The sequence below is a fragment of the Garra rufa genome, chromosome 14 (assembly GCF_049309525.1).
Source record: "Garra rufa chromosome 14, GarRuf1.0, whole genome shotgun sequence".
Classification (NCBI taxonomy): domain Eukaryota; kingdom Metazoa; phylum Chordata; class Actinopteri; order Cypriniformes; family Cyprinidae; genus Garra; species Garra rufa.
The window spans coordinates 13,160,563-13,185,077 of NC_133374.1; the positions used below are offsets into that span (position 1 = coordinate 13,160,563).

Here is a 24,515-nt window from a genome sequence, read left to right on the forward strand (position 1 = left end):
TTAAGAGCGGGGGGTGTAAATTTTTTAACAGAAAATTTACCCCCGGCTCTGTGTTTCCTTCTGGAGCATCAGGGAGCATTTTAACCTTTTGTAATAGTTGCATATGAGTCCCTCAGTTGTCCTCAGTGTGAAAAGATGGATCTCAAAATCATACAGTCATTGTTGAAAAGGGTTCAAATACACAAAAATGCTGAAAAACCACAACAGCGGCCAGTTTAACTGTTCAGGATAAACAAGGGACTCATGAACAACTATCACTAAAAAACACAGCTGTGGATCATTCATATAACAACACAGTATTAAGAATTAAGTGTATGTAAACTTTTGACCAGGCTCATTTTTATAAATTCAGCTATTATTTTTTCTTGTGAACTTGTAAACATCTTTTATGTGAAATATCTTTTTCAGGTCAGTACTAAATAAAAAATAACATACATGTTGTGTAATCCCTCTTATTTTGGTAACATAATTAACATTTTGCAGATTCTGCAAGGTGTATGTAAACATTTGACGTCAACTGTATAATATAAAAATTATTATAATAATGACAAATTAAGTATAAATAAATGTATGTATATGTTTTATACGTATTTAATTTAAAAACCAAGCACTTAGAGCTGATGGTACAGTAGGTCTGTCTTTAAAGGTTTGTATGTAATCATTGAAAAAAAAGAGAAGAAATTATGGACAGAATGAAGGTTTTCTTCCAGAAGCCAGTGGTTGCACTCCATATATTCAGTGGCTAGTTTATTTGAACTACTTAATGAGACTAACGTTGTGTTTGGCCTCTAGGAACGTCTGCTTATGTTCTAATAACAAACTAAATTACACATATTAAAGTACTTTGCTTGTGGAGTTATTTCTGAAGTAAATGCGGGAATGTTCAGCCTCTGAGTGTTTATATAACAGCCTATTCCAGTTTATTTAGATACATCCAGTTTTTAGTAGGGCATCTGTGATTTATGAGCCACACCATGTCACCATTTGGGACGTATGTCGCCCCTGTGCCACTGATTTGGAGCCCCTGTTCTGTTTCACTCTCACCCTCATATAAGTCACCAAGGCCATGGCAGTTTCAGTCTTTTGGAGCACTAGAAATACTCATTAAATGTTTTAACACACTCTTCATATTATGATGACTGTGTTTCAACTTCTCTGCCAGTACTGAAGAAGTACTGAAGTCATGCCCTAGATTTAAATTTGCACTGTTATCATGCTGAGAATGAGGTTATTTACTATTTTTTCCTCCTCCTCTGAGCTCCAAATGTTATTTATTGCTTGTCATTGCTTAAAGAAGCGTGCACATTTGAACGCTGTACCAGATTGAAGCCCCTCTGCGGGATGGGAACGGAAATGTATGCACTGCATTACGTTCAAGGCCAAGGTTCTTGTTAATTAAAACAAAGCTGACTTAATGATGTGTAAAATGACTACTAATGCAAAGTAACCTAGATCTCATAAAAGATGAGTGATTGTGTTTTCTATAAGTGTATAAAACAGAGAATTGTAGGGTTGATTGTGTGTGCATTTTATGTGTGTTTAGGGACTGATTTTTTTGAATTCCTGTATTTTCTTCCTTCTAGGCTCCTTTGTCATGCCATGAAGGATCATATTGTTCGAGTAGCCAATGAAGCAGAGTTCATCCTCAACAGACAGCGAGCCGAGGATGTCCACAAGCATGCAGAATTTGAGGTAGATGACGTTTTTAGACCAACAGTACATGTATATCAGGGTCGGAAATAACTGAGGGCTTATGGCAAAAATGGCACCAAAATGATCAAAAATGCCCGAAAATATAATTATTTACTCACCCTCCATGCATTTAGGTGTATATGACTTCCTTCTTTCAGATGAATGCAATCGGAATTATATTAAAAAATAATCCTGGCACTCCCAAGCTTTAGAACGGCTTAGACTGAACGGCATAGACAAGTGTTTCAGTCCAAAACAAGTTGATCCATAATAAAAAGTGCCTCACATGGCTCCAGAGGGGTCAGTAAAAGCCTCCTTTAGCGATCCCATGTGTTTTTGTAAGAAACATCCATATTTAAAACGTAACAATCGCTTTAATCTAGCTTGGGCAGTTGTACACAGAACTAGCTGCTTTGGGAAGGGGCGTGGCAAGACTGAAATGCCGTCTAAACTGTTCTCCAATAGGGCTGCAACGATTCGTCGACGTTGTCGACAAAAATCGATAATAGAAATAGTCGACAATGAATTTCATTGTCGATGTTGTCGCCAGACAACCGAGTGAGGCATCTTTCTGCCGAGAGTCGCACATACGCAGCTTCTATGCTGAGCGATAACATACAGAAATGGCGGCGTCCAACGCAGCAGCTGCGCGTACCAAAACACGCCCGTTTCACACATACTCCGTCTGCAGTGCGTTTTTTTTTTCCACACCCATGTTAACGGATTAGAACGTTCACAATGTACGGACTGCAAACGCGTTCTGTGTGAAAGCAAAACGAGTCTGTGCTTCTTCTGCACCGCATACGTAACGCACACGGACTGTAGACGCACTGCAGACTGAGTATGTATGAAACAGGAGTAAAGTTTGGGAGCATTTTAGCCTGCTACGGCGAATTAAAATATTACCTGCATGGTTTGTAAAGCAGTCCTTGCGCATCACGGCAGCACCTCTGTGATGCACGAACATTTAAAGAGAAAGCACGTCGGACAGTTGAATGAAACGGAGTTTGGCTGGCCTCGGTAAGATTTAAATAACATGGAAGCCAATACGTTTTGTTTTGGATATACATTTTTGTTTACCGTTTTATTGCTGCTGATGGTTTACAGGAAGAAAATGTTTACTTGATTTTAATTTATTTTTTCTTATAAAACAAATGTGCCTGTCCATTAAAAAAATTATAGAGTTTCTTAATTTATGCATTTATGTCTGTACTGACCGAGCACTGTGCCTAATTGGTTTTAGACAGGGCATTTTTATTTACTTTTAGTATGAATTGGCCTATCAGCAGCAAAATATGCATTTTTTATTGAAGTACCCCCTTCTTTCTTGTGTTTACTATAATTTTCCACATAATTAAAGCAATCTCATGCTAAATTTGAGAAAAATTGAATAATTATCCGATTAGTCGACTAATCGTTTCAATAGTCGGTGACTAGTCGACTATTAAAATAGTCGTTAGTTGCAGCCCTATTCTCCAATTGCAACGCAGTGGGAATGCAAACCAATCACAACACATTTCATTTTTCGGAAGGCGGACCTTCATCAAACCCAGAACTAATCGAGCCATTTGTGCCAGCCTGGAGAGAAAGCTAATGTAATAATGTAAATTATGTAAAAGAAAAAATGTGTTTTTCGAACCACCAAGCATGAGAGCATGTTCTAGTGCACCCTCAAAACAAAATAAAGACTTTGTAACAGAGCATAATAGAACCCCTTTAATGGAAAAGTTAATTTCTGACCCTTATCTATGTATAGACATTTTATTGATCCCAGTGGATCACTTCAGGATTTAGATATTTTCCTGTGTAATATGAATGAAATAAGTAGCTAGATCTTCTAAAATGCAAACTAGATTATAATCAATCCCAGATCAGAACTCTAATCCCACACTGAAGCCATATGAAACCTATATATAATCTACAAAGAAATCTGTTTTTGCGAATCCGATACAACACGAGAGAGAAAATCTGTAGTAAAGCCAGCAGTGGGGGAGGCCCATAATCCTCTGCTCATATCTCCTACAGGGGATTAATCCACATATATTAGCTCAGTACTGAGAAATTTAATAACTCTTCACTAAATTATACATAAGCACCATCTGAAAAGTAAGAAACAGAGTTTAGAGATTGTATTCATGTCTCATTTCAAACTATTAGCCATTTCTATAAATAGACAGAAAATGTTTTAACAGTAGCACTTCTCTCTGTTAAGGTTTAGATGGAAGTATATTTGTGCTGTTCATCATTATGCTCATCAGTGCTGCATTTATTTAATCAAAAATTGTAATATACTTTAAAATTTAATTTATTCCTGTGATGCAAAGCTGAATTTTCATCAGCCATTACTTCAGTCTTAAGTGTCACATGATCCTTCAGAAATCATTCTAATATACTGATTTATCATTAGAATGATCTATATTGGATTATATATTGCAACAGTTGCCCTGCAAAGTATTTATTTAGAAATTGTGATATTTTTTCAGGATTCTTTGATGAATAAAAAGCTCAAAAGAACAGCATTTATTCAAAATATAAATATTTTTATTAATATTTATTTATTAATATTTTTAATATTATATTTTCTGACCCCAAACGCATTTTCTGTTTGACCCACTACCTAGCCCATAGTTAAAGAAATGGATGCACAATGTTGCCAACCTAGCGAAAAGTGTCTAGCAACAATACATAAACACATAATTGGACAAACCTAATATAGTTTCTGAGGCTCTTCGGTTTTGCTGAACATGCGTGAGGTCTTCCAATGCGCGCGCACCTCCCTCTCTTTATATCTGTGTCTGCTCTGTTCAGCGAGCGGCAGAGGAGCAGCGCTTTCAGTTAAAACAGATGTTATGTTCATTCCAGTGCTTGAAGTGGGCCGGTACGCAGGCACTTCTGTATTTTATCCTTTTGCGTACTTGCACTTTTTCGTGCGTACCGGCACTTCTGGCATGTTTAATGAATGCAAGCGGAGTCGGGCTACGTTAGGATTGGTGCTGTGGGGTTGATGCGTGAAGCCACATACGAGTATGCACGCGAAAACGGCGATATCATATGCACGCCAAAGTTAATTTCAGCTTATTAATAGCACGCCAAATAGAAACAGAAAGTCGTGCTAGTGCGCATTTTCATGAGACCAGGCTCTTCAATCAGTACATTATAACCAAAACAATACATTAAAAAATAAAAGAAGCAGGTTTTTAGGATCACATAACTTTAAATGGGTAAACTCCTAAAAAGTCAAAGGATCCTGAAGGCATTCAAAAAGGAAGTTAAAAACAACGATAATAATGCAGAGAATAGTGACTTATGTCCAGATGCCGGTAAATGATTCTTTTCAGTGATAGAATCATGATCATAATTCAGGATTTTTTTCAGTTATTATTTCATATTACTTTGGTTGTCTGATAACAGAAATATTAAATCAAAACAATGGAAACAGTTTTGTTGAGAACTTGGCTGCATTAAATTACAGTATGTGGGCACCGAGAGGCAAACAAATGTAATAATAAATGTAGATTTTGCATGTTCAGAAGAAGTGAGCTGCCCTGTCCTGCAAATAATGTAAACAAGCTTGTGGAAGTAAATTGCTCAGTGCAAAGAAAGATAAGTAATGGGAACCTGGTGTTTCTATGTTCATTTTTCATGTGTCTAATAAACATGAACAAGTTATTTGAAAAACATCTATGACATTTGAAACAAGTTAGTCTTCATGCTCTATGTCAAGTATGGTTTCACTGATAATAAACACATATTTGCTTAAAGCATCCATATTTGTCCGTGCCAATGTTGATTAGAGTATTAAAAACTTTAAAAAGTATTCATTTAAGGTACATTTAGAACAGATAAACTTTAACTTTAAAAAAATATATGTTATACATATGTATATTTTTTTTTCTTTAAGTCGTGACTGTATTCACAATACTATGGAGCCTCTTCTACCTTATAACTGTAATATATTCAGTGTGAAGATTAATGTTACACCAACTTCTTTGAATATCAGTATCAACCTATCTTTATTATTCTGACAAAGATGCAGTGCGCTCTGTAAATGTAAATCAAGGTTTAGCAGCGCTTACTGTGAAATCTGTCATCATGTATCTATGAAACTCTAAGGGCATGTGCATGATGCAGGGAACATACACTCTTTCACACAAACGCACATGTGATGTACATGTGATGGAGTGACGAGTTTCTTATCTGGAACGCGCAGCCTGTCTAAGACGGTAGTTTTATATACTGCTTTTGAGGATCCTTGACCTGCTAGATAAAACGCAGCAGGCATTAGATAGGCTGTGTCACCAGCTAACCGGAGGCATCGTCTTGCCCCTCAATCCTGTCTTGGAGGAGAATGGCGTGCTCTTCTAGTTCTTCCTCTTCTTTATTACCTCCGTCTACAGATTGAAGATTCAGTAAGCAGATAAGATATTTTTACAATTAAGCTGGTGTCACTTTCAACCCTCATATCCTCCCTTGAAGTGATAAATAACGTTTGATATTTGTCAGCGCGGCGCGTGGTAAACCGAGATGACACCGGGAGATTGAGTTATCGGCCGTTTGAAGAATATGTCGAGGTATAATATCTGACAGAATTCAAATATAAGGAAGGAAATTCAATTACTTCCCCTCGCCCCTCCTCTCTGTTCCCCTGCACCCCACCGGCTTGTGTTAGCAAATTAGATTTTGAATATTAGCAAGAGATCCCCCCTGGGGTCCACGTGGGTAGACAATCTTATTGTAACCGGGAAGATAAAGTCGGCGGCTGCTTCGCGTCACCTTTAGTCTGAGAGGCCTTTTAGTCACAGTGCTGTTTATAGTGCCTGTTTTTAGCTTCTGTCTGTGTATAAAGTGAACTTTAATGTCAAGTCACCCACTGCTTTAAACAATACAAATACAGCTGCATGGTAATAAACAGAAAAATAACAGAATCAATGATGCAGACTTCTTTAAATATGAGACACAGCTCTAAAAAAGTTCACTTCAGTAACTATGTGAAGTTCACTTATAAAACAAGTTTTGTTATAAGCAGCTCTTCAGAAGGCAACTGTGGTGTTATTCAGCTCAAGTCAGTTCAGTGTTGATTAAAATCAGTTCACTATTCTCTTCAGCAATAAAGCAGCTCTGCAAAAGACAATCGGTTGGTTCTTAAAGGGACAGTTCACCCAAACTCAGTCGTATGTCATCCCAAACCTGTACAACTGACTTTTTTGTGCAGAACATAAAGAAAAGGTGTTTAAGGCATGTTTTAGCTGTCTTTGTCCATATAATGAGCGTCAATGTGGTCTAAAACAACATAGGGCCTTATTCACTGTATGCAGGGACAAGTGAGAATGTCATTTGATTTGGGACAGCATGGGGATCAGTAAATGGGAAAGTAAATGGTAAATATATGATATATGTTGCAAGTTTATATAGTAATGGAAGACACTCTTGGTTCTTAAAGGGACAGTTCATGCAAAAATGAAAACACCCTTATGTTGTTTCAAACCTGTATGGCATTCTTCCTTCTGCAGAAAACAAACAAAGATGTTTTGAGGAATGTTCTAGCTGTTTTTGCCATATAATGAAAGTCAGTGGGGTCCAAAACAACACAGGACCTTATTGACTTTCACTGAGACGTTCTGTGAAATAAATTTGTACTCCACAGAAGTAAGAATGTAATTTAGGTTTGGAACAACATGAGGATAAGTAAATGGGAAAGTAAATTGTAAATATACAATAATACGTTTTATGTTGACATGAAGTAATGGAAGACATTCTTTGTTCTTAAAGAGACGGCCTTTCTTCTGTGGAACACAAAAGATGTTTAAAAAAGATTAGTGTTTTAAAAAAGATTCAGCTGTTTTTATCCATATAATGAAAGTCAGTGGGGTCCGAAACATCACATGACCTTAATGAGTTTCACTATATGGACATAAAAGATAACTCTAAGACATGCTTTGAAATTTCTTAAAAGTGAGAATGTGAGAAAGTGAGATTGTCATTTAGGTTTGGAACAACATGAGGATGTGTAAATGGGAAAGTAATGGGTAAAAATACAATATATGTTATATGTTGACATAGTAATGGAACACATTCTGTGTTCTTTAAGGAACAGTTCATCCAAAAATTAAAACACCCTTATGTCATTCCAAACCTGTATGACTGTTTTTGCCATATAATGAAAGTCAATGGGGTCCAAAACAACAGATCTTACTAACTTTCATTGTACTGTATGGCCAAAAAAAAAAAAAAAAACTCTCTGAGACATTCTGTAGAACATCATTTAGGTTTGAAACAACATGAGGATGAGTAAATGGGAAAGTAAATGGTAAATATATGATATATGTTGTATGTTGATATGGTAATGGAATACATTCTTGGTTTTTAAAGGGACAGTTCATCCAAAAATGAAAACCTGCTCATTTCATTCCAAATCTGTATGACTTTCTTTCTTCTGCAGTTGTTTTTGCAATACAATAAAAGTCAATGGGGTCAGGTGACATAGTCAGGTTTGAAACAATATCAGCATACGGAAATTGTATAATACATGTTGTATCTAGACATGGTAGTAATGGAAAGACGTTCTTGGTTCTTAAAGGAACAGTTCACCCAAACACACTCTCATGTTGTCCTAAACCTGTATGACTTGCTTTCTTTTGGAAAAAACAAGAACAAGGTGTTTTGATGAATATTTCAGCTGTTTTTGTGCATATAATGAAAGTCAGTGAGGTCCAAAACAACACAGAACCTAATTGACTCTCACTATATGGACCAAAAAAAAAAAAAAAAAATCTTATTTTGTGTTCAACAGAAGTAAGAATGTTATTTAGGTTTGGAACAACATGAGTATGAGTAAGTGCAAAAGTAAATGGTAAATATGTGTATAATGTATGTTGTTTGTTGACATGGTACTAGGAAATATTCTTGGTTATTAAAGGGACAGTTCATATGACTTTTTTTTCTGCAGAACACAAGATAATGTTTTGAGTGTTTTAGCTGTTTTTGCCATATAATGAAAGTCAATGGGGTCCAAAACAACACAGACCTCACACTAACTTTCACTGAATGGGGAAAATTGATAATTAATGGAAGACATGCATTGCTTTTAAAGGGACAGTTCATCCAACAATAAAAACAACCTCATATCGTTCCAAACTCATATGACTTTGTTTCTTCTGCAGAGCACAAAAGTTGTTGTTTTGAAGAATGTTATAGCGGTTTTTGTCGATATAATGAAAGTCAATGGGGTCCAAAACAACACAGGACCTTACTGACTTTCAGTCACTCTGAGTGAATTAGTAAATGGGAAAGTAAATGGTTAATGTACAATAATATGTTTTATGTTGACATGGTAAAGTAATGGAAGACATTTTTGATCTTAAAGAGACAGTTCGTCCAAAAATAAAAACACCCTCATGTCTTTCCAAACCTGTATGGGTTTCCAAACCTTTTTCTTCTTCAGAACACAAAGGATAATGTTTTGAGGAATGTTTTAGTTGTTTTGGCCTTGTTATGAAAGTCAGTGGGGTGAATAGAAGTCAAAACAACACTGCACCTCATTGACTTTTATTGTACGGACAATAAACCCTTTTTAAAATGTCTTCTTTTGTGTTCCGCAGTAGAAAGGACATGAGGAATTTGTAAATGATGACAGTGCAGTAGCATGTTTCTTGTTTTCTGTATACTGATTCATTCTGATGTTTGCTGTTGATGTTAATCTTGTACATCTTTTCTTTCTCTCTCTTTCTTTCATCCATATTTCGGTCAGTCTAACTGCACACAGTACGCGGCAGACAGGAAAGAAGAGGAGACGATGTGTGATCACCTCATCAGTGCCGCCAAACACCGTGATCATGTGACAGCCAATCAGCTGAAACAGAAGATCCTCAACATCCTCACCAATAAACACGGAGCCTGGGGCGCAGTAGCGCAGAGGTACAACCGTGTGCGTGTGTGGGGGTGTTTCTTCAACTGTGGCGTTTCAGAAAATAAACATTTAGAAACATAACCTTTGTGGTTTTGAAAGTAGTGTCTTGTATTCACCAAGGCTGCGATTATTTGATCATTTATTTGTACTGTAAAACATTATTACAATTTAAAATGACTGTTTTCTATTTGAATGTGTATATATATAAAATGTAATTTATTCCTGTGATGACAAAGCTGAGTTTTCAGGAGACAGATTTAACATAATGTTCCTTTAACAAAAAACAACCCCTGAGTTGCTCTAGTTGAAGAAACACCTGTGTATGTCAGTGTGTGTGTGTGTGTGTGTGTGAGTGTGTATGTTTGCATTGTGTTTTTACTAGCGTGTATCTTCTCCACGGTCTGTGTATGTCTTTTTAGAGGCGAGTATTACACTATTACCTTTGTGATACAAACACACACAGCCAGGCCTCTGATGTGACTCCTATTTAATGTCATTTTCTTGCTCTCCACCAGGGTCAGTCTACAGGTCAGCAAACTCAATTACCACACCAGGCCACTAAATCCTCAGAGACAGATCACTGGTGGTCAGGCTATGTGTGTGTGTGTGTGTGTGTGTGTGTGTGTGTGTGTGTGTGTCTGGCTCTCACTCTCAGTCTCACAGTGGAGCACCTGGCAGTTGTTACAGTTGTCTCAAGGGTCCTGTTAAAAAAATACTGACTTGAGTTCCGTTTCCCACCAAACACACACAAACAGACCCAATATAATCCAAGATCTAAGACATAATTCTGTACAAAGTGACAGTTTTATCTTAACATCATGACTGAGAAGAAAGTTAAAGGCATAGTTTACCAAAAAATGAAAATATTGTTATTAATTACTCACACTCATGTCGTTCCAAACCCATAAGACCTTCGTTCATCTTTGGAACACAAATTAAGATATTTTTGATGAAATTAGAGAGCTTTCTGACTCTGCATAGCCAGCAACACAACTACCATGTTCAAGGCCCAGAAAGGTAGTAAGGACATTGTTAAAATAGTCAATGTCACATCAATGGTTTAACCGTAATTTTCTGAAGCTATGAGAATACTGTATTTCAGTCTTTGATGCACATTCATGAATATTAAAATATAATGTATATAAAATATTATAGCTGTATTAATATTAGCAAAAATCCATAATTGAAATAGCTGTGGAATTGCCTCAAGCAAATGCACCTTCAGTTCCATCAGTGGAACACATGATGACTGGATTGAGATTCTGTCTGCCACCATTGGCCGACAGCCAAAAGAGACCCGCTTACGAGCATGTATACACAAACACGCACTCCAAGCACAATTACTGATTTGCCTTCCAAATTGGCTGGATTTACAGAAACAGTGGCTGTGGCTTTCTTATTAAATTTGAGAAATCCACTGCAGATGGTTGAACGTACATGATGGCATCATGTTTACCCGCTCCAATAAGAAACATCAGCATGAACCGCTTCAGTGGAAACAGAGACGATAGTTCAGCTGCTTTCACTGATTGTACTGTTGTTATCAGTTTTGACGAATCCAAAGATCCTAGACGTCCCCTAATTTTGATCTGTCTTGTTTTTTGACATGATGTCAGACGCAGAGACTTGCAGTGCATTAGTGGGGCTGCAACTGCACCGTACCACATTCATAGCTGAAAATGTATGTGGGTTGTTTTATTTTTTTATAAGTCAGTGTTTAAAACACATTTCAATGGAAGCGATTATATAAATGTTCGATTCTGAGAAATTAAGTCAAAATTCACAACTGCGAGTTATAAAGTCAGAATTGCAAGATATAAACTCACAATAGACTTTTTTCCTCCAAATTTTGAGTTTATGTCTCGCAATTATGACTTTATAATACACGATTAGAAGTTAAGTCAGAATTGTGAGATATAAACTCATAGTTCTGAGAACATATCAGTCTTTTTTCCTCTGCACAATTTTACTCGCAATTGCACGATTAAATCTCACACTTCTGAAAAAAAGTCAGAACTGGGAGATACGAACTCGCATTTGTGAGAAAAAAGTCAGAATTGTGAGTTTTTATCTTACAATTCTGACTTTATTTCTTGCAATTATATATTATATCACGCAATTCTGAGAAAAAAATCATAATTGTACATTTCTATGTCAGAATTATGACTTTATAACTTGCAGTTGAGTGTTTTTTATCACAATTATTAGAAAAAAAAACTCAGAATTGTACGTTTTTTCTGACTTCTGACTTTTACTCACAATCAAGAGTTTATAATCACAGAGAAAAAAGTCAGAATTGTACGTTTTTATGACGAAATTCTGACTTTATAACTCGCAATTGAGAGTTTCTCACAATTCTAAAGGAAAAAAGTCAAAATTGTTCGTTTTTATGTGTGAATTCTGACTTTATAACTCGCAGTTGAGTGTTTATATCACAATTCTGAGGAAAAAAGTCAGAATTGTACGTTTTTATGTTGGAATCCTGACTTTATAACTTGCTATTGAGTGTTTATATCACAATTCTGAGGTAAAAAGTCAGACTTGTACGTTTTTATGCTGGAATCCTGTTTTTTTAACTCGCTATTGAGAGTTTATATCACAATTCTGAGGAAAAAAGTCAGAATTGTACGTTTTTTTGTCGGAATTCTGACTTTGTAACTCGCAATTGAGAGTTTGTATCACAATTCTAAGAAAAAAAGTCAGAATTGTATGTTTTTTTGTCGGAATTCTGACTTTGTAACTCGCAATCAAGTGTTTATATCACAATTCTGAGTGAAAAAGTCAGAATTGTACATTTTTTTGTTGGAATTCTGACTTGATAGCTCGCAATTGCGAGTTTTTATCTCAATTGTGATGAAAAAAGTCAGAATTGTGCATTTTTATGTCAGAATTCTGAGTTTATAACTCGCAATTGACAGTTTGTCACAATTCTAAGAGAAAAAATCTGAATTTGTAGCAGAAATAGGCTTCCATACATGCTTACTGAATAAAACAAGAAAACTCACTGCAGTTAGTTTTAGCATAAAATATTTGATGTATTGTTGTCTTGTTTTGTAGCCTTTTATATTTGTTTATTCATTATTATATTTATTCATTATTATATTTATTTTTTAATCAATTAAAATGTATTTACTGTTTATTAATATGGCATGAAATGACATTAACTTAAAATTCTAATGATTTTCAGAAACATTATGTAATTGTGGCATCCAGTTTCTCAAATGCTGCGTTAAATTCATCACATCAAAGTCCTTTGTACCACAATAATAATGTGCATCTAACACCGACTACACGAAATAATAAAAAGCTTGAGATGGTGGTTTGGCTGAAAGTCTCGCCACTATTCAGACTTATTCAAATATTTATGAAAACCACCTGGAAGGCATAACATTTGCATTGAGACAAAAGGTTATTGAGCTGGGGCACATTGTAAATGGTACCACAAAACTTCCAACAAATTCAAATTTAATGGTAACCTGCTGGAGAAGAAAAATGATGCAATATGTTCATGAGCTCAAGGCGGTGTTACAGCTGAGCAGCTTAGTCTTATTCAATGCTACATTAACTTTCCCATTTATGCGGCTTCTGTAAAATAGAAAGCCTGCGGCATTCTGAAGCATGTGTGTATGTGCGTGTGTGCTTTGCATACGTGTGTGTTTGCGTGTCCGCCTGAAAATTTATTTGTATTAGTGTGTTTGTGTGTGTCTTTGAGCATGAATGCATCCAGATTGGTTTTCTCCTTTTACTTTGTGCTACAGCCTAGGGACACATGAAAAATGATCGAATACAGGTTTGAAAAATGCGCTGTATCATGTTTTCACATTTAGGCTTCTGAAAACACAAACGTTCCCATGATGCTTTGGAGCACTGTTTTGATCTTTACCATTATTTTCTTGCAGAACAACTGCAGAAAAGCTGTGTACATTATTAGATAAATTAATAAATGTTGTGTAAAATCGAATAATCTGTGAGGGATGACGCACCAAAAGATGCAACGCCGCATAGCAATTCCTCAACGGCTGCATAAGCTGAAAGCCAAAAAACCAAATCCAGCCTACGAATCTTCAGTTCGATCATACTTTATGCTTGCCTGATGATGAATGTCCCCCGTATTGAGTCGGCATCAGAAAATCAATACTTCTCAAATTGAAACAGTATAGGGTTGTATTGATCTGGGCTGCTAAATCAGAAAGAGAAGGCTTTGATAGGACGTTGCCAGACAGCTCTGAGCCCAGTAATGACACACTATCAATTTTGGCTTTGCACTGATAAATCAAGTCGAAAATTGGACGTCAGATTTTTTTCTTCGAGCTTTCCACTGAGGGAGTTATTTTCCTTTCCCTCTCCTGTTGACCTCTGACCTCCGCCAGTGAATTATAAAGTTCAGCCGTGTCAAAAGTGAGAAGACGTCAGCGTTGGGATTAATGATGGAAAAGAAATCTATGAAATTGAAAAATCATGGAGCCATTTATTTGCATGTCATTGGCCTGTTATCCGGCTCTTTAAATCTTCTGTCATGTTTTAAGGCGGATTATTGTCATAATCAATTAACTAGGTCACAAATCTTTGAACTTTTCTTACTGTAGTCTTGTTTTTTAAATGTGATAAATTATGTAATCTATTTTCATTGTTAGGATATAATAAATAAACATAGTACTATTATTTAATTTATATTTTATGTAATATATATGGCATCAACAATACAATCTTCCATATTAATTTCCATAATATATTAAATTAAATAAATAATTAAATAAATATATTTATAATTATCATATAGGTCTGATAGAAATGATTTGATCTAATAATAAATAATTCAATATTATATTATTATTTTAGATATTATTTGTTTTACACTTTCAAAACTGTATTTTTTTGTACTATCCAAATTGTTTTTAAGTTTAAGTTTAAAAACGTATTTATGTATTCATTTATCTGAATATGGCCATAATCATAAACATGGCCTCCATAATCATAAACATGAATAATAAATATTTAAATAAATATATTCATAAATGTAGAACATAATTATTTTGAAAATATATTGGATAGCACATAAATTATACTTTTTTATTTTAATATCTATAATAACAATGCAATCATACACATTTCAAACAGTTCTATTCTACTTTTTTTTTTACATTATTTCCTTATTTTGCATTATGTTTGCTGCTTAATTTTCTCGTAATTTCTAGCTCGAATTGCTAAATCGCAATTGCTAGATATAGTCACAATTGTGTGATATAAACTCACAACTGCGAGTTATAAAGTCATAATTGCGATACAAACTCAATTGCGAGTTATAAAGTCACAATTGCGAGATATAGTCACAACTGTGTGATATAAACTCACAGCTGTGAGTTATAAAGTCAGAATTGTGTGATATAAACTCACAATTTTGAGTTATAAAGTCAGAATTGTGTGACTAAAAACTCACAATTGCAAGTTCAAATTTTTTTTGACATTTTTTAAAATATTTTGCATTATGTTTGCTGCTTCAGCAAGTGATATCAATTTATAATATTAGAATTAAATTATTTTAAGTTATTAACATTTGGTAGTCTATTCACATAGTATGATCAGTTACGCTATTGAAAGTATGGCCATTTACTGTTTAAATGCTAATGCAAGCTCTGCAAAACTCACAAGTCTCAGCACTCTTCCCAAGCATCATGTCACGTTGAATAAAGCAGATACCCACCGATTTTCAATCAGCATTTTTTGACTGACTATGCCTTGTGTCCAATAATACTACTTCTTACTGTCCATTACCTGGAGTGTAATGTAGCACTAAACAGTCACTAATTGCTCCAGAAAGCCTTCCTGTAACAAAAATGTAAAGTCCGTGGTCACAATGAACGGGCGTCCCGTTGTTGCGTTCGTGCCCTTTGTCAACGTCAGCACTATGGCTGACAGCTGATCGAGGACCAGCATACCTGGACCACGTCAGACCTTAACTTAACCTGACTCGGGTATTGATTGTCAACGCTTTCTCTTGTATAATTACTTTTTTTTTTTTTTGCCGTTGACAGAAATGAGGGAGATGAAGAAAAAAGACAGTGGCAAGAGATGGAGAGTAGTGGCATGTATTGATTTGTTGCAAGGTGGAGAATGAGGGAGGCACCATTTCCTTTGAATAACGGTGCGCTTGGTCTTTTGATGGATGGCGGGAGTCCGGTACTGGATAATAACTTGGAGCCTTCCAGTTACACATGGCTTGGTTAAGCAGTCTCATTGGGAGTGGTTGAAAGGTTATCAATTCTAAAAGCAGCAATTGAAGGGATATACACAGCCCTTATGGGTTTAAGGCCCCCCAAAATTAGGATTTTGGTCTGAGGTCTAAATAAAAGATTAGCTGTAATCTGCTGTCATTTATTTTCAGAGTTTGCAAATCACAACATGTTTGAATAGCAGGAAATATAGAGCCAAAAATGAAAATTCTGTCATTATTTGCTCTCTATCTTGTCACCACATCAGTCAAGCTCTCATAAGAACCAAAAAAACATAAAAAGTATTATTTCATTTACTTTAAATAATATGTATATATTATAATATGTCTGACTTTTTTTCCTCAAAATTACGTGATCTTAACTCACAACTGCGAGTTATAAAGTCAGAATTGTGTGATCTAAAATCAATTGCTAGTTATAAAGTCAGAATTGTCTAATATAAACTCACAATTGCGACTTATAAAGTCTGAATTATGTGATCTAAACTCAATTGCTAGTTATAAAGTCAGAATCGTGAAATATAAACTCACAATTGTGACTTATAAAGTCTAAATTGTGTGATCTAAACTCATTTGCTAGTTATAAAGTCAGAATGGTGTGATCTTAACTCACAATTGCGAGTTATAAAGTCAGAATTGTGATATAAACTCCTAGTTACGAGTTATAAAGTCAGAATTGTGTGATATAAACTCGCAATTGCGAGATAGTCACAATTGTGATATAAACCCTCAATCGTGAGATATAGTCACAATTGTGTGATATAAGCTCACAATTGCTAACAGTTTCAAGTTATAAAGTCAGAGATGTGATATAAATTCACAATTATGATATATAGTCACAATTGTGTGATCTGAACTTACAACTGCGAGTTATAGTCACAGTTGTGAGATATAGTCACAATTATAAATTAAAGTTACAATTGTGTGATAGAAACTTGCAATTGTGAGAGGTAGTCACAATTGTCTGATATAAACTCAAATGTGCAAGTTATAAAGTCAGAATTGTGATAAAACTCGCAAATGCAAGTTATAATCAGAATTGTGAGATATAGTCACAATGGCGAGAAATAAAGTCAGAATTGCAAGATAAAAACTCGCCATTTGCACTTTTTTCTTGTAAATGCTAGTTTTTATTTCCTAATTCTGACTTTTTTTTGTGCAATTCTTTTTTTCTCAGAATTCTGACTGAGGACTGCGATATTATATCGTAGTTCTGACTTAATAACTTGCAGTTGTGTGTTATAAAGTCAGAATTGCGAGAAATAAACTCATAATTGCGAGATATGAATTTGCAATTACAATATGAGAAAAAAAGGTTTATATCTCACAATAATGACTTTATTTCTCAGAATTGGAACTTTATTTTCTTAGAATTGCAAGTTCATATCTGGACTTGGTAATCTGGACTTTTATTTCATTTTTTTTTTTTTTTTTTGCAAAAGGGAGTTTATATCTCACAATCCTGACTAAACTCGTAATTGTGAGTTTACATCTTGCAGTTTCGTTTTTTTTTTCTTAGAATTTTGAATATACATATTACAATTCAGTCGTTTTTTTATTTTATGTATTTATTTATTTTATTTTATTTGGTTTTATTTATTTTTTTTTCCATTGAATAAAAACAAAGAAAAAATTGTGACTTTTATTTCACAATTTTGACTTTTTTTCTTGCAATATAAAGTTCTCACAATCTCAAAAATCTCACAATCCTGATTTTTTTTCCCTGTTTTGTTTTTTTTTCTCCCAGAATTCTGAATATACGTATATGTATTTATTTATTTTATTTTATTTATTTTTGTTTTTATTTATTTATTTTCCTTGGAATTTTTTATTTTTAAAGGTGATCGTGACTTTTATTTCACAATTTTGACTTTTTTTTGCAATAGCGAGTTTATATCTCACAATCCTGACTTTTTTCTTTTGTGAGATATATTGTGAGATATAAACTTGTAATTGTGAGTTTACGTCTTGCAGTTTAGATTTTTTTCTCAGAATTTTGAAAATATCGCAATTCAGTATTTTTTATTTGTTTTTGTGTTTATTTATTTATGTGTTTAGTTTTTTTTTTTATCTCACAGAATTGTCACAATGGCGAGAAATAAAGTCAGAATTGCAAGATAAAAACTCGCCATTTGCACTTTTTTCTTGTAAATGCTAGTTTTTATTTCCTAATTCTGACTTTTTTTGTGCAATTCTTTTTTTCTCAGAATTCTGACTGAGGACTGCGATATTATATCGTTGTTCTGACTTAATAACTTGCAGTTGTGTGTTATAAAGTCAGAATTGCGAGAAATAAACTCATAATTGCGAGATATGAATTTGCAATTACAATATGAGAAAAAAAGGTTTATATCTCGCAATAATGACTTTATTTCTCAGAATTGGAACTTTATTTTCTTAGAATTGCAAGTTCATATCTCACAATTCTTACTTTATAACTTGCAATTGTGAGTTTATATCACAATTCTGAGAATTGTGTTAGAATTGTGTGATTAAAAAAAAGTTTTTATTTTGTATTCATTGGAGGACACAGGCTTCCATAATAAGAACAGTAAAATTGTGAATATTAAAAATATATTATATGTTTTGTAAAAATTTTGTCATGTATAGATCCATGTACTATCTGTCTAAAGCTTCCAAAATAGTTATTTGATGTTCCGCTTGGAAAGAACTACAACAATAGAAAGACAGAGTGAATAATGACTGAATTTTCATTTTGTCAACCTATTTCTTTAACTTATTAGGGAAAGCAGGAGAGAACAGTGAATGTGATTCAAATGATCTCTGACATTTAAAGACTGATGGAGGAACTGTTGAAACGACTCTTAAACACACCCTTACCTAAATGACCTTCCAATGTTTCACATGCTAGTCTAAAATCCTTTTTAGACTAGAAGTTTGGTAAGCTAAACACCTGTGGCCACCATTTGGCAGCTAGAAACTCTTTCACTCTCAAACCTCTCTGATTGTTTTTTGACCTACACAAAGTCACTTCCCCTTGGGCACGCTTAACCTCAAAGCCTGTGCTAATTATCTCTGGGAAGAGAGGGCTGTTGGAACAATCATCAATTTCAACAGCAAAGAGCGCCACTGCTAGGGTTTTCCCACTCGGCTGGCTTCGTGTTTGGTGAGAGATGGACGGTTTGCCGAAATGGGCGAGAAGGGACGTCTGACCTGTACTAGAACTCTGTCTCTCACACAGGCAGCCGCGTCTGTCTTCATCCAATGCGGTGACCCGCAGTGCAGGCCTTGCCAGTCTTAAGCCAAAGTGCTTTATAAGAGCATTTTAGTTTGATTCAGCTACGTAATGAAGTTTGTATTGTTGTATTTTATTTCTTTATTTTGCCATAAATTTTAAAAAAGGTACTCGTGACTTTTATTTCACAATTTAGATTTTTTTTCTTGCAATAGTGAGTTTATGTTTCACAATCCTGACATTTTTTTTTTTCAGAATTGAGAAATAAACATGCAATTGTGAGTTTACATCTTGAGTTTTTTTTCTCAGATATTGCAATTCAGTATTTTTTATTTTATGTATTTAATTATTTTATTTATTATTTTTTTGCCATGGAATAAAAGTTAATTGTGACTTTTATTTCAATTTGGACTTTTTTTCCTTTGCAATAGCGAGTTTATTTTTTTATTATTTTATTTATTTATTTATTTATTTTCATGGGCTAAAAATATATTTATATTTGTATGTTTTTTCATGGAATAAAAAAATTAATAAAGGTAACCGTGACTTTTATTTCACAATTTTTATTTTTATTTTTTTCTTGCAAGAGAAAGTTAGTTAAATCTCACAATCCTGACTTCTTTTTTTTTATCAGTTGTGAGATATAAACTTGTAATTGTGAGTTTACATTTTGCCATTTAAATATTTTTTCTCAGAATTTTTGAATATACATATCACAATTCAGTTGTTTAATTTTTTATTTTATGTATTTTTTTTTCCTATGGAATAATCAATTGTTTAAAAAGGTAATTATGAGTTTTATTTTACAATTTGACTTTTTTTCTTGCAATAGCGAGTTTATATCTCACAATCCAGACTTTTTTTTCTGAATTGAGAAAAAAACATTTAATTGTTAGTTTACATCTATTATTACTAATAATGCTAATTACTAATAATACTATTATTTATAGTAATAATGCGAGTTTATTGTTTTCTCAGAATTGTGAGATATAAACTTGTAAATATACATATCGCAATTTATTATTTTTTGTTTTATGTATTTATTTATTTAATTTATTTCTATTTTTATCTATTTGTCTTTTTTATGCTATGGAGTAAAACAAATTGAAAAAGGGTCATCTGGACTTTTATTTCACAATATTTTTTTTTTTTTTTTTTGCAAAAGAGAGTTTATATCTCACAATCCTGACTAAACTTGTAATTGTGAGTTTACATCTTGCAGTTTCGGTTTTTTTTTCTTAGAATTTTGAATATACATATTACAATTCAGTCGTTTTTTTTTATTTTATGTATTTATTTATTTTATTTTATTTGGTTTTATTTATTTATTTTTTTCCATTGAATAAAAAGAAAGGAAAAATCGTGACTTTTATTTCACAATTTTGACTTTTTTTCTTGCAATATAAAGTTCTCACAATCTCAAAAATCTCACAATCCTGATTTTTTCCCTGTTTTGTTATTTTTTCTTCCAGAATTCTGAATATACGTATATGTATTTATTTATTTTATTTTATTTATTTTTGTTTAAAATTCCTTGGAATTTTTTATTTTTAAAGGTGATCGTGACTTTTATTTCACAATTTTGACTTTTTTTTTGCAATAGCGAGTTTATATCTCACAATCCTGACTTTTTTCTTTTGTGAGATATATTGTGAGATATAAACTTGTAATTGTGAGTTTACGTCTTGCAGTTTAGATTTTTTTCTCAGAATTTTGAAAATATCGCAATTCAGTATTTTTTATTTGTTTTTGTGTTTATTTATTTATGTGTTTAGTTTTTTTTTTATGTGGATTTTTTTTTATTGAAAAGGTAATCGTGACTTATTTAACAATTTTTACTTTTTTTCTTGGAAATTTTTCTCTCAGAATTGTGAGATATAAATGAGTTATTTTTTTTTTAATACTGTGGCAGAAACATTAGGTTGTCCATTTTAACATACTGATTGGGTTGGACTATCCCAATTACCATTTTATCACATTTCTTAGATCCTAGTGTTCGAACAGCATTTAAAACTCATATCAGTTTTAAATGTGTTTACCTTGAAAGATAAGACTTGAAAATGCTGGATACTTTCTAGCGATTTATATGAAGTGTTTATGTATGATTTGACTTGATTCATATATGAACTCATGGGAAGAAATGAAAGCCAGGACAAAGATGAAAAGTTCAGGCTGCAGAATATATCCAGAAAAGATATGTTTACCGAAAGCTGTTTTCTAAATATTGTATGAGGCGTCCTTTTTTGTGGCTTTTCCTGACAGGCTATCTAAGGCGTAAATAATTTCCATCTGAGGTGCAATTCCACGAGGAGTACCGTGTCAAATAAATATTGTAAAAACATATTAAATGATCTCCATCTTGGACAGGATTTTGGCTGTCAAACCCCGAAGATTAAGCAATATTACTTCTAACTAGTGCTAATACCCCCGATTTCAAACAGCCATATGCAATGTGAGCAGAGAGTTGGCTTAACTTCATTGAAAGTGTTGAGCGTGTGTTTAGTGTCATGAGCATGGCCAACGGCAGCCAGAACATCACAGAGTCAGCGTGGCACTGAGGAAAGCCAGGCGACCCCCAAAATAGAGCAGTCACTGATTACCGCTATTTCACTAATTATCCTCCATTTATGTCCCCAATGGATGCATTTAATGAGAACATAATGGCGCCTTATTGAATTTCTCTGCCATTCCCTTTCTCTTATGTACCACAACAAGAGACTGTCTGTAGTGACGTGATTTCTAGATAATCATCAATGGCCTCAGTGACCGTGATCATGACTGTATTCTTCTCTAGAGCTGTCAATTTAACACAGTAATTTAATGATAATTTAGAGTCTCAGCCAAAGTCGTCATTCTACATCTGTACATAGACTAATAAATTAAATTAGCACAGACAATATCAAAATGGGTTGCGAATTGTTGGCTTTACATGTCAAAATATGATGTTTTATTTATAAAATTGGACATAATCTTCTTTTTCTAATCCCTGTATAATGTATAATGTATTTGAATTATCAGCATGATCAACAAAATAATATTCATATATACAATACAATTTTTATTGACTGAAGGTGCTATTTTAATTATTATTATACACTTAAAACATACATTCATGCATATACTCTATTCATTACCACTTGTATGATAAAATATATATAAATATATACTACATTTACTGTATACATTCCATTGCTCTGTTTTTATGCACATTTTTTGAAGTATCTCATCAGAAACGAGTGATGGAAATGTCTCCCTTAATTCGCTAAAAAGTCATGTGACTTTGCACTATGGGACTGATCTTTTTACACAGCATTTGAAATGTTGTTATGGTCGCTCTTAGATGCCAGATCAAAATCTTTCGTCAAAATATTTCTGTATAATTGCCTCCCAGAACTCTCTTACATGATTGCGTTTCCAAACTGCAAGAATCCACCTCCAAATCACATTTATTGTGTTTGCTCGGTCTAAGGCGCAAGTAATTTATTGTATATAAGTGTCAAAGACGATAAGAAATTTACAAAAGTGACTTTATGTCCACAGAGAGCACGTTAAATGTAAGTAAAGTGTCTACTTTTAAGGTTTCAAAGTTTTTGAAGAACGAAATGTCAAAATTTGGTTGAAATAATGTTGCATTGTCATTCACTGTAACATATTTATGTAAAAATTTAAACAACATGCTTATTCTGACTTGTACATATTAAAATATATAATATAATAAGGGAGCGTATTAAATTTTGTTGTTTTAAATGAGTAGAGAATTCTTACTGACAAGTGGGCAAAACCTAGGATAGTGGCAAATTATACAAATGTGGAATTACAACTAATTAGTATTTGGGGTGAAAGCAATTAATCTTTTAATATGTCAAAAAATTTTTGTTGTAAATATGCCTGACAATATTGTTACACTGAATTACATTTTAGTGGGTGTCTTCTACCCTTGAAATCCAGAGGTCTCGCGAGAGCACAATTTGAATTGTCTCTGCAAGACACTCTGGCATCGAGCAATGATGCAGGTTACTGCAATACGTAAGCAATTGTGGGAACCAATCAAATCGGTGTATCTGATGTAGGCGGGCCAGAGGCGAGCTAAGCTGATGACGACAGCACTGCGACGTTCGAATCATATAGTAAACTTTGAAAGATCGCTGTCGCTACAGATGAACAACAAGTTGTTTGAAACGGCTTTGGCCACTACAATGAACGAGTTAGACTTGGCTTTCCATATAAAAGAGGAACAGAAAACCGAAAACTCGAATCGTTCCTTTGCAAGAAGGACGTTTTTGCTGTTTTGCCGACTGGATACGGCAAGAGTTTAATCTATCAGTTCACGAGTTCACGCTTACATATAATTAGCCGGAGAATAGTAGTGCATGTTTGGCGTGCTGTCCGGTGAAGGGCTCCGAGCTCGGGAGTGGCCCGAACCCAGATTACGTTACCCCCCAATAGGAGTAGCGAGAACTCGGAGTGATGAGATGGGGTGGTGGAGGGTTACTGATAAACCATCGAGTGAATTGAGGTGGGTCAGCTGTATTTAAACCTATGGCGCTGATTGACTTGTGATGTTTACGCTAAGCATCTGACGCGCTTCTCCCGAACTTTGTTAATGAAACATCATTTAGCTCTGCTGGTAGCTAAGCGTGTGTTGTTGTGATTGGTCGTGGCGTTATCCAATTGCGTGCAGTTAGAGTTTCAAATGCATGCTTGGTGCCGCCCCTCGAGTTAGGCAGTTTTCATTGCTCGATCCCAGACCCTTAATCTTAATAGATTAGGGTCTGGATTTTTCCAGGCTAGGTGTCTTCTGTAAAGTAAGGAAAAAATTCTGATATGTATTTTTTGCTCAGAAAAACAAAAACAAAAATGCAATGAAATTAAACAGAAAAATGTAAAATATTTTTTTGGAAAAACAACAATTTAAAGCAGTATTACACTTATTGTTTTTATGCTTAAACCCTTTTTATATTCAGTGGCTTCTCCTACTTTTCTTAGTAATATAAGTCCTATAAAATCTGTTTGTTTTTTTCTTGAAATTAATCTAGATTAATCTAGATTAAAATGGCTAATTTGAATTCTGCTGAAGGCATTCAGAATATGTGTGCTACCCAAATAATGACTAAAAGTAAGTCTTCGAGGACGGGCCAGGTGGCGCATTAGATCAGGCGCTCATCTCCTGTTTCCAAAATCCATCACAAACTGCTTGACAATTGCATTTACAACACAATTAACTATACAAACTTGTGTAACCAAGTACTTCTGCGCAAAAGGCTGTACGACGTGCGCGTTCCCGTTAAATACACAGGCGCACGCGGGTATGGATAGCCTATCTGCGTGCATAGTCTTCCATTAAACTGCGTTGCTTTTAGAAGCGTCAATTCAGTTGTTGCATATAGTTTAATGTCTTTATTTCGGGATTATCAAAGTAAATTATAACTCAAACTTGAGATTTTACTGGGGAACAGCAGATTTTCACTGGGGCACGTGCCCCAGTAAAAAGG

At 34.2% G+C, this 24,515-nt stretch overlaps 1 protein-coding gene across 2 annotated transcripts in view; it reads left to right on the forward strand.

The window, feature by feature from the left end:
• The window catches only part of nbeab (neurobeachin b), a 401,639-nt gene that overhangs the window by 197,130 nt on the left and 179,994 nt on the right, over positions 1-24,515 (forward strand). For both annotated transcript variants that reach the window (XM_073817484.1, XM_073817485.1), the window contains 2 exons: positions 1,584-1,692; positions 9,440-9,606. In XM_073817484.1, the coding sequence (XP_073673585.1) occupies positions 1,584-1,692; positions 9,440-9,606 (276 nt within the window). The remainder of the gene's footprint in view (positions 1-1,583; positions 1,693-9,439; positions 9,607-24,515) is intronic.